A 15,692-nucleotide genomic window follows, 5' to 3' on the forward strand; every position below is an offset into this window, starting at 1 on the left:
GCTCAATCCCAAGATCCTGGGATCATGACCTGAGCTGAAGGCAGTCACTTAACTGACTGAGCCACCCAGGTGTCCCTATTTATTATTTTTTAAAGTAAACTCTACTCCCAATGTGAGGCTTGAGTTCACAATCCGAAGATCGAGTCGCACACTCTATCGACTGAGCCAGTCAGGTGCTCAAACCCTGATATATTATTCTTAAATAGGGGTGCCTGGGTGGTTCAGTCGGTTAAGCGTCTGCCTTCAGCTCAGGTCATGATCCCAGGGTCTTGGGTTCGAGCCCCACATCGGGCTCCCTGATCAGCGGGGAGTCTGCTTCTCCCTCTGCTTGTGCTCTCTCACTCGCTCTCTCTCAAATAAATAAATACAATCTTTAAAAATAAATAAATAGGGTGCCTGGGTGGTTCAGTCGGTTAAGCGTCTGCCTTCGGCTCAGGTCATGATCCCGGGGTCCTGGGATCGAGTCCTGCACTGGGCTCCTTGCTCTGCGGGGAGTCTGCTTCTCCCTCTCCTCCCCACTTGTGCTCTTTCTTACTATCTCTGTCTCTCTCTCTCAAATAAATAAATAAAATCTAAAAAAAAAATTTTATTTATTTTTTTTATTTATTTTTTAAAGATTTTATTTATTTATTTGACAGAGAGAGAGACAACGAGAGAGAGAACACAAGCAGGGGGAGTGGGAGAGGGAGAAGCAGGCTTCCTGCAGAGCAGGGAGCCCGATGCGGGGCTCGATCCCAGGACCGTGGGATCATGACCTGAGCCAAAGGCAGATGCTTAACGACTGAGCCACCCAGGCGCCCAAAAAAATTTTTTTTAAATAAATGAATAAATAAATAAATAGAATATTATATCAGCGTTAAATTTCAACATTGCATAACTATGCTATAGCTATTAAAAGAACTCCTTTGCTCTTAGGAAATATACACTAGGAGTGAAGGGGCATGATGTATCCAATTTATCCTCAAATGACTCCCAAAAAAATACATATATGGGGCAAATGGGGCAAAATGTTAACAACTGGAGAATCCGAGTAAAGGCCATATGGGAGTTATTGTACTATATTTGCAAATTTTCTATAAATTTTAAATTATTTCTGAGTAAGAAGCTAAAACAATTTTGATGAAAAATTAGTAAGATGACCCAAAGTGCTCAAAGAAATTTAATTTTGGGGGAAAAAAAAAAAGGGATGCCTGGGTGGCTCAGTCGGTTGAGTGTCTGCCTTCGGCTCAGGTATGATCCCAGGGTCCTGGGATCGAGTCCCGCATCGGGCTCCTTGCTTGGTGGAGAGCCTGCTTCTCCCTCTACCTGCTCTGCCTGCCGCTCCCCCTGCTTGTGCTCTCTCCCTCTCTCTGACAAAAAAATAAATAAAATCTTTAAAAAAAAAAAGAAAAAAAATCTAAAAAGACACTTTCCTCTAAAGGTAGGAGTCTTGGGGTTTCTTACACTGTTGTATTTCCTAGGGATTTTGGCAATAATTCTAAAAGTAGAGAAACCTTGCCTTTGTCATCTACATGGGCACCCCTGGCCCTGCTCAGAGACTAGAAACATAGCCAGGCATATGATTTGAGGAGTGCCACAAAGGCCTGCTTGCTTCACATAGCTCCCCCATAGTTCTGCCCTGGCACTGCTAATTCCTCTTGGTAGATAAATGAATTTTTATCTTTTTCAAATCTTCTGCATCTGAAATTTCACTCTTAGAGCCAACTATTTGAATTAGAAAAAAAATCTAAGTTTTGTCAAATTGATTATCAAAGGCCATTATTAAAAGTGACCATCACCTGCAAAGGTGAGTATGTAAGTGGAGGAGAATAAAAACAGCTAACACTTACAGAAAGTTGTATGCAGAGGCTTCAGCAACAGTGTCCTAGTCCCAGGCACAGATGTGGTCCGGGTCGGGTGGAGGCCGCAGAGCTTGCCAAGGCAAGGCCGAGGACAAGAGGTGGCTCCTCATCACTAACTGTGCCTCCTGGTCAAGGACACGAAGATAAAGTTCTCGTAGTGCCTGGGTGGCTCAGTCAGTTAAGCGTCTGCCTTCAGCTCAGGTCATGATCCCAGCATCCTGGGATCGAGCCTCGCATCAGGCTCCCTGCTCTTTGGAGAGTCAGCTTCTTGCTCTTCCTCTGCCTCTGCCCCTCTCCCCCTGCTTGTGTTCTCTCTCTCTCTGTCTCAAATAAATAAATAAAATCTTAAAAAAAAAAAAAAGATAAAGTTCTTGGAGTTCTATTCTTCTCCCTGCCTATTAAGCAGTCAGATCATCAACTTTTTTTCTGGGTATGTCTCTCTTTAAAGATTAGGCCCATGCAAAAGGAGACCTGCACTGGCCAGTGGATCAAGTTCAAGGCATTCGTCACCATTCGGAACTACAACAGCCAAAGTTGGTTCTGGGTGTGCTCCAAGGAGACAGCCTCTGCTACGTGCGGGGCCATGGTCCTGGCCCACCTCCCCTCCATAGACACAGGGCAGTGAGGTTACCAGGAGATCAAAATCAGCAGCCCCACACCATCTCTTGAAACGTGACAGGCCACTGTGTCTCTGCACTGGCATGCCTCATCCCTGCCCCCAGAAGCACAAACATCATCTGGACCCAAGAAGCTGCTGAAGATAACTACTATCAACAACTGCTATACCTAGACGAAAGGTTGCACTGCCACCCGGGGCAACTTAACCAAGGCCACCTTTTATGCCATCTCTAAGATCTATAGCTATCTCACCAAGACGCCTCTAGGAAGACACCCTGTTCACCATGTCTCCCTATCAGTTCACTAGACCTTCTAGTAAAGACCCACAGCAGAGTCTCGGTGCAGAGGATCCAGGCTCCAGCTGTTGCCACCAGTGTTTTTATACAAGGAAATTAAGGTGAATTAATTAAGCCTGTTAAAAAAAAAATCACCCCTGAGATGTGTTAACTTCACAGAACCCTGGAGCTCATCATCAAACGTTACTGCTGCTGTGGTTATTCTCAGACCACACTGAGGCACAATGAAGTAGTATTTTATTATTATTTTGTAGAGGCTCAGCAAGACCATGTAACTCGATCAGCCAATTATCATCTTGAAAAACCAACAGTCTGAAGCTATTAAGTACCCTGGCACAGACTCCTAATGGTGGAGGCCCTAAGACCCCCAGGCATCAAGTCTAGAATTTTGGCAAGCCTGCATGGAGACCTGCGCTCCCCGTCAACACATGCTTCTGTTTGGAATTAACTTCCCCCTTTTTTTTTTTAACTTCCTGATATTCTGCATTCAGTTAGAGTTCTTGAAGTCTAACGCCAAATCTCGTTTTCAGGCCTTGATAACTGTCCTCAACTGTTAGAATGGCCTGAATGTCCTGCCTCACCGCCTTAGAATTCCACGCCGCAAACTTATACTTAAGAGTTCAAAATCCTTCGGAGATTTCCTATCCCTAAAAGACCAAGTCCATAAATTTCAATAGCTCAGACTATCATTCCGTCGAAATGTAAATTATTAAAGAGTATTTGATAACTTGAGGAAAAAGGAAATGGCAAGTCAGGAATTCAAATACTACTTGGTTGGCAACGACTCGGAGAGGAGTGCTGCAGCCCCGGGAGACGCTCCACCCGCCTGCCCCGGAGGAGGCGGGCTGGGGGAGGTCGAAGCAGTCTTCGGGCTTCCGGCTCAGCAAAGGCTCGCGGGGCGGTTTTCGCAGGGGACGACCCAGTAGGACCGTCCGGCGGAGAATCGGCCCGCCGGCGCCCGGCCCTGCAGTCTCCGAGGAGTCGCGTCCGTCGCCCCTGCCGCCCTAAGCCGCGGTCCCAGCCATGGCTGCACGCCTGTTCCGCGGCTCCCTGCGCTGGTGGGGCTACCGGTGCGCCCCGCCCTCGAGGCCCGCCGCGAGGTGAGTGCCCGCCCGGCTCCAGCTCGACTGCCCCGGGCGGGCTGCGGGGCCGTGGTGGGCGCGTGCGCGGGGGAGGGACCCCGGGGGCCCGGAACGTAGCGTCGCACGGGGGGCGGCAACCTGGGCGGGGCGGGGCGGGGCGGTGGGCGCCGGAGACTCCGAGGGTAGGGGCTGACCCTCGTCCTGCGGCGCCGGGTACGGGATGGGACCCCCGTCGACGAGGGCGGATGCGGGCCTCGGTTGTGTCCCCCGGAGTCGCGGGAAAGCCCAAAGCGGGGTTCGCCAAAGGCTCACTCTCTGGCCCCAGTCCGGCTCGTGAGATTCTGGCCGCGGGGTTGCCGGGGAGGGGCGTCCAGCCTGGGTGCTCTTACGGGGACTCGGGCTCCTACCTTTGGACCTAGAACCGTGGCGAAAGGCAGCGGAGTAGAGCCCCAGGCGCTTTCAGGGTCGTGAACCTGGAGGTGGGACTCCCGCCTCGCAGGTCCGGGGAAAGTGTCAGGCGTCTGTGAGCAAGCCTACTTGCAAGAGTGCCCCTGAGAAGGCAGCCCGGGACAGCGAAGACCTGACCTCCGCCCCATCAGACAAGGACATTGAAATTTATTGAACAAATCCTTTATTTATTTGTTTGTTTGGCATTTTTCGGCACAAGCTTTATAAAGAACAGAAGAACACTTTTTTCACAGTGTACTCAGTCCGACAGAGCCCAAGCTGTCGGGCTGTTGCTCTTAACAATCAGTGGAGGCTTCAGACTTTGCCACTTAGCACATTCTCCACGGCTCTGGTTACCTGATCAGCACTGAAGCTATTCAAAGAGACATTCTTCTCTTGGCCAAATGCGTAGCGGGCCCAGAGTTTGGGCTGCACATCAGAACACTCGCGGATTAGGATAAGCAGGCCAGGGTTCGCCTTCTTCAGCCCCACATAGTGCTTCTCGATGAGTTCCCTGACGCCCTGGCCTGGCTGCCCGACGAGTGCTGGCTGAAGTGGACGCGAATCTCACGTAGGCCAGGTTTGGCCCCATCCCGAGACTCGCTGCGGGCCGCGGCTATCTCCGGGGGTGCCCACCTCCCCGCCCTAGGACTTCCTGCCAAGTTCTCCCATAACAAATCCTTTAATTAATTAAATTCGGAAGAGTTAATAGTTTCTAAGTGGCTCTGTGGTGATGCAGGTAGTGTTTATGAAATCAAAAGCTTTAGATAATGACACTAAAATCCATTCATCGGATAAACTGGAAGCATCCAGGATTCACCATTTAAAGAGTATGGCATGAATGATAAATTAGCTCGTTACACATTAGTGGAACTCTCCGATGCTATGGGAGCGGAAAAATACCTGTTCCTCCTGAGGACAGTTGGGAAGACTTCACTGAGGGGGTGACTTGACTTTAAGATGCACATACTTTTCTGAGCTCTTCCCCAGAACTTCGTAAGACTGTGGTCCTCAACTTCTTTTGTTATCGGGACTCTTAATTCTCTTAAAGTTAGAGGACACCCAAAGACCTTGTGTGTGTGTGTGTGTGTGAGGGTTGTATCTATCCATATGGATATCAATAAATAACTACAAAACGAATTTTATAAATATTTAGTTAATTAAAAGTAACAATAGAGATTATGGTAAGTGAAGTAAGACAGACGGATGCTGTATGATCTCATTTATATGTGGAATCTTAAAACAACAAATGAAAAAAGAACTCATAGATACAGACAAAAGATTGTGGTTGGTGGGGAGGGTGTGGAAATGGGAGAAGAGGGGGTGCAAGCTTCCAGCTCTAAAGTAAGTCGTGGGAGTTTAATGTACAGCATGATATTTCAAATGTGCTAAAAGAGTAAATCTTAAACGTTGTCATCACAAGGAAAAAAATTATAAGTATGTGGTGATGGATATTAACTAGACTTATTGTGTTGATTATTTCACAATATATACAAATATTGAATCATATACATCTGAAACTATATGTTATATGTCAATTATATCTCGATAATAAGTAAAAGTAACAATAATAAACCCATTACATGTTATCATAAATATCGTTTTTATGAAAAATAGCTTTTTCAAAAAAAAGAAGAGAGACATCGTTTACATTGTCTGGCTTAGTAGAAGACATCCCAATTCTTATATCTGTTTCTGCATTACGTCTATTGGGATAAATTATTTTGGTTGAATTATAGGAAGAAAATCTCATAGAGAATTTGGAAAAAGGAGAACCTGAGGGACCCTCTGAATAGGTCAGGGACTACAGTTTTATTATAGCAGGCTTCTTAATGTACAAATGAATCATTCAGGGAATTTGTTAAAATACAGATCATCTGATTCACTAGATCTAGGGTGAGGTCTGAGATTGTGTATTTATAACCAGTTCCCAAGTATTGCTGAAGGTGCTGGTGGAGACTTGTCTCCCTTTTATAATGTAAATGATTTTTTAAAAAAATAATAGAGCCTGGCCTGTTAAATTAGTAGTTTATTTTTGTTCAGTACAGATTTCCTGGTCTTTATAAGGAAAAAAAAAAAAGGGCCAATTTATTCAGTAAAGTTTTCTTGGTCTTCAAGAAATGGATGTTCCAACATACTGGCTGTCAACTTTTTGGATTTTCTTCCGCATATTTTCTCTTGAACACTTTTAACTGACCTGAAAATCTTTATTCTTTCTGGCACTTCTTTCACTTTCTATTTTCTTGGTGTATTTTACTTAGAAATATTCTGAAGTTTTCCTTAAAGTAATATGGGATATAAAATTTTAAGATAGGGGCAGACTGGAATATAAATTTGCTAATTATGTTGACAAATGATTCAGTGTTTCAGAGCACCAGTTTCCTGGCCTCAGCACATTTTTCTCCTGAGGAAAAATTCCAAGTATGGAAAAGCTATATGGACAAATGTGTGCATTATAGTTTTATTTCTACTAGCAGGAAATTGGAACCAATCATTTTGTTACAGGATTTTTCCTTTAGTGCTTGCTGTTCTTGATCACACCGCTTGCAAGAATGAAGAGGTAGACCAGACCTGCAGAGTGGTGGGCAGCAAAGCAAAGTTTACTGAGCAATAGTAAAGTTCATTGAGTGATCATACAAAGGTCCCGAAGAGGGAGGGGACTTGAAGGAGGGGACCCAAGAGGGTTGCTACAGCTGGAGTTTCTAAGTCTAGGGTTTTTTATGGGCTTGTTGGAGGGCTATTTTAATCTGATTAAGCCTCCCCGCACCTGTCATAGGGTCAGGTTTTTATCATATGAGAAAGGGTGGAGGCCTCCTTCCAGGGTGGTGTAAAATCCTTTTAAGGGTGGTTCCCTCTTAGGGCGGAGGCCCCTTGTCCCTGCCTGCCTTTCTTCCAACTATCCTTCATCAATTTCAATTATGGGATAAAGTAAATTTTGGCCTGTTTGGTGTAACAGTATAGTGGTATGTAAGACCCCTGCACCCCTCTGACTTCATCTGCTACTGTTTTCACTCAATCCACATTTGGCCTCCTTGCTCTTTATAGAACATACCAAATACCATCCTGCCTGACACCTTTTGCTCTAATTGTTTTGTCCTAAAATTCTTCTGTTCCAGAAATCTGCTTGGCTGTCACCTTGAGGTGTTTGCTCAAATCTCATTCTTCTGACTTAACCTACCCTGACTGCACTATTTCCATACTGCAACCATGGTCCCTGCCTTGTCCCACACACACATTCTGATCCTTGCTCCACTTTTCTTTTCCATAGAACTTACCGTCTCCTCCTTTATTCTATAATTTGTCTCTTTACTATATTATTTATCATTATTCAGTCTCCCCTTCTAGAAATGTGAACCTGAAAACAGGGATCTTTATTTTGCTCACTCTTGTAGCCCAAGCTACCTGAACAGTGCCCGGTACATAATGGGTACTCAAAGTATGTGTTGACCAAATGCATGAATGAGCCATTAAAAATAATGATTTAGATGACTGAGTAGTAACCATGAAGGCTAAGGCAGACTTAAGTATAAAAATTGTAGTATTACATGTTCATAACCACAGATTACCATTTAAAAGTCATCTCACATTATATTAATAAACTCCACTAAAAGTTGCATATAAAAGATAAACCTAAAGCAAAATGACAGAAAATGCATATTAAGTGTATTACTTAGCTTATGCTGTCATAACAAAATACCATAGACTGGATGGCTTAAACGACAAATGTATTTCTCATAATTCTAAAGGCTACATAACTAAAGATCAAAGCGCTGGCCAATTCAGTTCCTGAGCTCTATTTGCTTGTAGATGGCTACCTTCTCCCTATGTCCTCACATGACCTTTCCTTGTTGTGTGTACACAAGGAGAGAGCTAATTCTCTCTTCCTCTTATAAGGCCACAAATTCTCTTAGATTAGGACCCCACCCTTATGACCTCATTTAACTAATTACCTCCTCAAAGCCCTATTTCCAAATACAATCACAGTGGGAGTTAGAGCTTCAACATGTATTTGGGAGTGACGCAGTTCAGTTCCTAGCATTAAATAAAAATACATAAGCTAAAACAGAATAATTCATTACAGGGGGGAAAAAAGGTTGAGACAACCTAATTGCCAATAAACAAAACTGTCTTTTAAACAAAAACACTAAGAAGAAAGGGAGGAGGGGGAAAGGAAAGAAAGAAAAGAAAGAAAGAAAAAAAAGCAGGGTCCATCTAAGGAAGAGAGAAACCCCAAACAGAATTTCATGCAAAACAACCTTTGCCAAAATTTGGATATATGATAAAAAGTTTTTTCTCATACTCTTCTCAGGAGTGCCCCAAGAGGGAAATAAACCTGAAGACGACTGAACTAAAGGAACTACAGAGCAGTGTTATTTTAAGGTTAATATGGAGGGACAAGGAGAAGGAAGGGTCAGTTTCTGAAGATCTTGATTAATTCTGTGCTAATCCTTACAGAGATTCATGGACATTTTTTTTATTTACACCCAGGTTTCCTCTAATATGGCAATAACATCCCCATAGTTTATATCTTACACACCTGCCATTTCAAATTGTATGATTCTGAATGAAATATTAATTTGGATTCTGGGAAAATGTTAATATTATCTTAAACATCATAGTGACATGAAAACTTACCAATATTATTATGTGGTGGTATTTGAATTCTACATAATTTAATTCACATCATGTGACAACACTGTTTTACCTCAGCTCAGACCTGTGGTTAGTCATAGCCATGATGTCCTCATTATGGGTTTGGAAGTGAAGAGTGAGTTGAATAAAAACAAACTACTTGATCTCATCTAGATGAGGTAGATCCTATCAAAAGTGGTGATGCTCAAATTTGAACAGGTCTGTCAAATTTCAGAGTCTTTCTACTTACCTCTGTAGTTTGTCTATGGGGGGGAAAAAATCAGTGTTTTTCCGTGTCGTTAAATAGAACTAACCTTCCATGTTGTTCAGTGGCACTAATTTGGATATGAAGAGTAACCATTCACTTAATTTTCTTAATGTATATGTATATTTTTAAGATGTTCTCATTCCGGAGGGGAAGAACGTCTAGAAAGTCCTTCTGCTAAAAAATTAACAGATATAGGAATTAGAAGAATCTTTTCTTCAGAACATGACATTTTCCGGGAAAGTGTAAGGAAGTTTTTTCAAGAAGAAGTGATTCCTTACCACACAGAGTAAGTGGCACATTTTCCTTTAAAGTAATATGCATAAAGGGAACCATAAGAACCACTTCCTAGAATGCTGCATGTTGTTCTACAGAAAATATACTGTGTTAATTGCTCTATTAACATTTTGCTCTCTTAACTGTAATACTATCATACTTAACTATATAACTATAAACTTAAGGATTCTTAAGAATCCTGAGATTCTTGGGGCACCTGGGTGACTCAGTTGTTAGGCATTTGCCTTCCCCTTGGGTCATGATCTCAGGGTCCTGGGATCGAGCCCCGCATTGGGTTCCCTACTCGGCAGGAAGCCTGCTTCTCCCTCTCCCACTCCCCCTGCTTGTATTTCCTCTCTCGCTGTCTCTCTCTCTCTCTCTCTCTCTCTCTGTTAAATAAATAAATAAAATCTTAAAAAAAAAAAAAAGAATCCTGAGATTCTTAAGTTAGTTAGCTATTTAAATAAATTTTAAAATATAGAATTAAAAATAAGAAAATTTTGAAAATTTGCAACTCATTCTAAGAGTAGTAATTTGAATACTCTGGTTAAGTGGCAATTAAGTAAATAGTTACATATTTTTTTTCTGCTTCATGGAAGAATTAAAAAACATAAAAGCTCAACAGGCCAGCACAATGCAAATCTTGGTTGGCAGTGGGCCACCTTAAAGTACTTTTACTACTGGATCAGATGTTTATTAACTGATTAATTACTGATTACCTGCTTTGTTGACCAAAAACCTGTCATTTCTATGAAAATAGGATTTTGCTTTATTTCTAAAATTCACTCACTGTCAATTCTTTACTACAATTAAAATATTTTTAAAACATTGTTGGGGGGCACCTAGGTGGCTCAGTTGGTTGAGCAGCCCACTCTTGATTTCTGCTCCAGTCTTGATCTCAGGATCAAGCCCCGCCACCAGCGGGCTCTGCGCTGAGCCTGGAGCCTGCTTAAGATTCTCTCTCTCTCTCTTTCTCACCCACCCACCAACCTCCCCCCCAACCCCGCCTCCCCAGCTTGTGCGCTCTGTCTCTCTAAAAAAAAAAAAAAAAAAATTAAATACCTTCCATTGAGATTTTATTAATGCTTTCTCAGTAAAAATGACCAAAATTAGCTAAACTTGATGTCATGACTAGTCTTTGGTGAAAAGCAACTTTCTTAAAAAACAAAAGAAGGGCACCTGGGTAGGTCAGTCAGTTAAGCATCAGACTCTTGATTTCTGCTCAGGTCATGATCTCAGGTTCCTTGGATCGAGCCCCATGTTGGGCTGCACACTGAGCATGGAGCCTGCTTAAGATTCTCTCTCTTGGGGTGCCTGGGTGGCTCAGTTGGTTAAGCAACTGCCTTTGGCTCAGGTCATGATCCCAGGGTCCTGAGATTGAGGCCTGCATCAGGCTCCCTGCTCAGTAGGGAGCCTGCTTCTCCCTCTCCCACTCCCTGCTTCTGCTCTCCCTCTCTGTCCAATAAAGAAATAAAATCTTAAAGGAAAAAAAAAAAGATTCTCCCTCTCCCTTTGCCCGTCCCCCCACTCACGTGTGCACACTCTCTTTCTCTCTAAATAAATAAATAATAAATAAAAATTTTTAATAAAGAAAGTAGGAAAAAGTTTTGCTCTTGGAGAATCTTTTTTGTTTATTGCTTTGCTGATTTGAAACTTTGTTCCACAAAAATTGTTGTGAAGATTTGAAGTAAAAATGATGGAAGTTGACAAATTTTAGGTTAATGATAAAAATATTTCCAAAGGTACTTTAGGCAATAATTACATCAAAACATACATGATAATCAAACTCTTAACATTTCTTGAGGTATCTGTGTTTACCTTTAATCAATATCTTCAAAAATATACCTCATACTTACTATATCTAACTACCAATTAAAAAAAATAAAACAAAAAGTTCTCAGATTCTTTATTTCCGACTTGCCATCTCTTTCCTCATTATGCCATTCTCATTTTTAAAGAAGAAAAGCAGAGGTTGCACAATCTTATGCAAATATCTAATCTTTTCAGAAGTTCATTTGACAGCTCAGCTGCAAGATGCTTTTGTTCTTTTATTGTTCCTACTTAAACTTAAGATTGCCTGCTCTTGTCACCTTTAATATATGCTCGTCCCAGTAAGTTCAGCACTTTAAGGAAATATACAGAGGGCAATTGCCTTTACAGGACAGTTGGACAAATTCCCATGACTATATGGCACAACTAAGATTCCATCCTAAGAGTACCAGCTGAGAGAAACTGTACCCATGAATATCAATGGATGTAATTTGCAGGTCCAATGAATAGTCAAGGGAGAAGAGAAGTGGCAAATAGGAAGAAGTAAGGAAGAGAACAAGAAGGAGGAGAAACAATAAAACAGATGCAAATAGAAAGTTATGGCCAACGTCAATGACAATTACCTCAAATTAAGGGAACATTCCTACACAGTATCACTCATAAGTTCAAATTATGACCATTAAAATAATATGAAAAAAGTGTTTCTGATTTTAAAATGTTTGCTGTTTGCAGATGGGAGAAAGCTGGAGAAGTGAGTAGGGAGCTTTGGGAAAAAGCTGGAAAACAAGGACTGCTCGGTGTCAATATTGCTGAGCTTCATGGTGGTATTGGTGGGGACTTTTATTCGGCAGCTGTTGTTTGGGAGGAACAGTAAGTATGCAGACATTTGAAGTGGAGTCTTGTTTGTTAAGCACACTGCTCACTTTTCTGAGAAGATGATAAATTATGCTTTCTAATCTTACAATATTGAAAACAGTATCAACTGTGAATGAATAAACCCCTTATATACTCTTGTGCATTTTTTTTAATGTGGGAAGATAGGAAAATGTCCTTTTAAACTGTTAGAATAGGTGCTATTGAAAATTGAAGAGATCCCTTCATTTTTAATTGCTTCATGTTTACTTTTCTCCTTTTTAAAAAACTATTTAAAAAAATGGAAAAATATTTCCAACAAATATACTTAAAGTTTAATGTATAAGAAGAAATAAATATTTCAATTGATGAATGGGCACAGGATTTGAACCAACAGTTCATCAAAACAAAATTCAAATAGGTTCTTTTAGATGAAAAAAGTTCATCCTTATTACCAATCAAATGCAAATTAAATTAGTATCATTTTGAGTATTTGCAAAAGTCGGTGAAAATTCAAAATCATAATATGCATTGCTGACAAGTTTGCAGTGAAAATGAGATACTCATACTATTAGTGGCATTATCAATTAGGACAATCAATACTTTGGGGATTAAAAATGTAGATACATATAAAAAAATTGAAAATATTTCTGCTTTTTTGGGGCACCTGGGTGGCTCAGATGGTTAAGCGTCTGCCTTCGGCTCAGGTCATGATCCCAGGGTTCTGGGATCGAGTCCCGCATCGGGCTCCCTGCTAGGCGGGGAGCCTGCTTCTCCCTCTTCCTCTGCCTCTCTCTCTCTCTCTGACTTTCATGAATAAATAAATAAAAAAGAAAATATTTCTGCTTTTTGATCTAGGATGCTACTTTGGGGAATTTATCTTAAGGAAATAATTTTATAGAAAAAAGAGGAAGTGTATACCAAAATCATTGTCATGTTAGATCATAGTCCTCCAAATATGGAAGCAATCTAAATGTCTGGTAGTGGGAGAATGAATAAGTAAATTATATTACATAAACAATTTTGAGTATTTTACAGCTGTTTCATATTATTGTTGTGACAACTGTGTTAAAAAAAAAGGACTTTTTCATGTCGCATAATTAAAAAAAAAATAGTTAAGTACAAATTCACACCATGACTGCAACTATATTAGAATATATCCTTATGGCAAAGGTAATTTGCCAGAATGAAAATAGTTGCTATATTAGGGTAATACAACTGTAGGTGATTAATACTTTTACATGTTTTATCTTTTAATTCGTTAGGTAAGTATTCATGGAGCTCTGTTAGAGTACTGTTAATTGTGCTAGGGCCAGAAATTAAAAGATTAATAAAAACAAAGAGAAAATCTTCAGGAACTTCCTAGGTTTGTGCAGAGACAGGCTATTACCACACAATGTGATAAGACTTAATAATTTGTTGTTGTTTAATTGAAAGTCAAAGAAACTGAAAGCAGAACAAAATAATTTTGTGCTTTAAATTTTCTTCTTTTTTTCTCTTTAAGAGCATATTCGAATTGTACAGGCCCAGGTTTTAGTCTTCATTCAGATATTGTCATGCCCTACATTGTAAACTATGGCTCAGAAGAACAGATTAAGCACTTCATCCCGCAGATGACCAGTGGGAAATATATTGGTGCCATAGCAATGACAGAGCCTGGGGCTGGAAGGTAAATCAGCATTCATTTGGTTTTAAATTTTTGGAAGCAGTGCCCAACAGCAAACATTTTCTTAGTACCCACTTCACACAACCCTTTGAACAATATGCAAGGAGGGGTACGAAGATGAACACAAGCATAACTTACAGCCTAAGTGACTTCAAACTCCAGTAGGAAAATAAGGCTTATCGTATATGAATAATAATAAAACATTATAATATATGCTGTTTTGAGATATTAATATGAGGTGATGCAAATAAAATGGTAGGATATGACTTGAATCTGGAGCATGATGACTTTTGGATGTGATGGGACATTCACATGGAAATGTCCAGCAGGCTATTAGAAATAGGGATTTGGAACTCTGGAGGCAGACTGGGGTGCAGAGAATTGGAGCAATGGGAATGAATAAGATCATTTATTCAGTCATTCGAAGGTTACTTACTAAGTGCCTTTGATGTGCCAGTTACACGGTGGCAAACAAAACAGATGTGTTTGTTGCGCTTACCGAGGAGAATGACAAGAAACACATAGATAGATAGATCCCTAATTATAAATTCTGATGAGTACTATGAAGGGAACATGGTGCTATGCTAGAGACTAATGGAGCATGTGTGTTTGTTGGGAAAGGAAAAAATGAATTTAGATATGAGTGCCAGAGAAGGCCTATAAAAAGTGGTTACATATAAACTGAGATGTATCATCTCTGTAATAAAACTTGAAGTCTGGAATTGTGATACCTCCAGTCTTGTTTTTCTTTTTCAAGATTGCTTTGGCTATTCTGGGTCTTCTGTGAATCTGTACAAATTATAGGATTGTTTGTTTGAGTTCTGTGAAAAATGCTATTGGTATTTTTTGTTGTTGTTGTTACTCAAACATTATTTTATTAGTGGCCTTTTTAGACTGATACTTTAAAATCATGTTTTCTATACCTAAAACTTTTCCCCTTAGAATAGAGCAGGTTTTCATTTTTTGACTGTATTTATTTTTTTTAATTTTTATTGTTATGTTAATCACCATACATTATATCATTAGTTTTTGATGTAGTGTTCCATGATTCATTGTTTGTGCATAACACCCAGTGCTCCATGCAGAAGGTGCCCTCTTTAATACCCATCACCAGGCTAACCCATCCTGCCACTCCCGCCCCTCTAGAACCCTCAGTTTGTTTTTCAGAGTCCATCGTCTCTCATGGTTCTTCTCATGCTATTGGTATTTTGATAGGGATTGCATTAAATCTGTAGATTGCTTTGGGTAGTGTAGACACTTTAACAATATTTGTTCTTCCATTTCATGAGCATGGAATGGAATGTCTGTCCATTTCTTTCTGTTGTCTTGAATTTCTTTCATCAGAGTACGGGTTTTTCACCTCTTTGGTTAAGGTTATTCCTAGATATTTTATTATTTTTGCTGCAGTTGTACATGGGATTATTTCTTTTTTTTTTTTTTAAGATTTTATTTATTTATTTGATGAGAGAGACACAGAGAGAGAGGGAATACAAGCAGGGGGGGTGGGAGAGGGAGAAGCAGGCTTCCCGCTGAGCAGGGAGCCCGATGGGGGGCTTGATCCCAGGACCCTGGGACCATGACCTGAGCCCAAGGCAGATACTTAATGACTGAGCCACCCAGGCACCCCCATGGGATTATTTTCTTAATTTCTCTTTCTGCAGCTTCATTATTAGTGTATAGGAATGCAACAGATTTCTGTACATGGATTTTGTATCCTGCAATTTTACTGAATTCATTTATCAGTTTGAGTAGATTTTTGGTAGAGTCGTTCAGGTTTTCTGTATATACTCCTGTCATCTGCAAATAGTAAAAGTTTTACTTCTTCCTTACCAATTTGGATGCCTTTTCTTTTTGTTGTTTGGTTGCTGTGGCTAGGACTTGCAGTACTATGTTGAGTAAAAGTGGTGGGAGTGTATAACCTTGTGTTGTTCCTGACCTAGGGGGAAA

The 15,692-nt window shown here is 40.8% G+C and overlaps 1 protein-coding gene, 1 long non-coding RNA gene and 1 pseudogene across 3 annotated transcripts in view; 1 reads left to right on the top strand and 2 right to left on the bottom strand.

The window, feature by feature from the left end:
• The window catches only part of LOC145720473 (uncharacterized), a 122,829-nt gene extending 119,232 nt beyond the window's left edge, over nt 1-3,597 (bottom strand). For both annotated transcript variants that reach the window (XR_014143401.1, XR_014143402.1), the window contains exon 1: nt 1,830-3,597. This is a non-coding gene — a long non-coding RNA (uncharacterized LOC145720473). The remainder of the gene's footprint in view (nt 1-1,829) is intronic.
• A 31-nt stretch (nt 3,598-3,628) lies between these two features.
• ACADL (acyl-CoA dehydrogenase long chain) overlaps nt 3,629-15,692 on the top strand; it is a 45,274-nt gene continuing 33,210 nt past the window's right edge. The window contains exons 1-4 of the mRNA XM_006732488.3: nt 3,629-3,855; nt 9,315-9,470; nt 11,960-12,097; nt 13,584-13,748. Coding sequence (XP_006732551.1) covers nt 3,779-3,855; nt 9,315-9,470; nt 11,960-12,097; nt 13,584-13,748 — 536 coding nt within the window. The 5' untranslated portion in view covers nt 3,629-3,778. The remainder of the gene's footprint in view (nt 3,856-9,314; nt 9,471-11,959; nt 12,098-13,583; nt 13,749-15,692) is intronic.
• On the bottom strand, nt 4,493-9,237 carry LOC115940648 (NADH dehydrogenase [ubiquinone] 1 alpha subcomplex subunit 2-like; annotated as a pseudogene).

The sequence above is a fragment of the Leptonychotes weddellii genome, chromosome 3 (assembly GCF_054177405.1).
Source record: "Leptonychotes weddellii isolate Sample4059 chromosome 3, ASM5417740v2, whole genome shotgun sequence".
Classification (NCBI taxonomy): domain Eukaryota; kingdom Metazoa; phylum Chordata; class Mammalia; order Carnivora; family Phocidae; genus Leptonychotes; species Leptonychotes weddellii.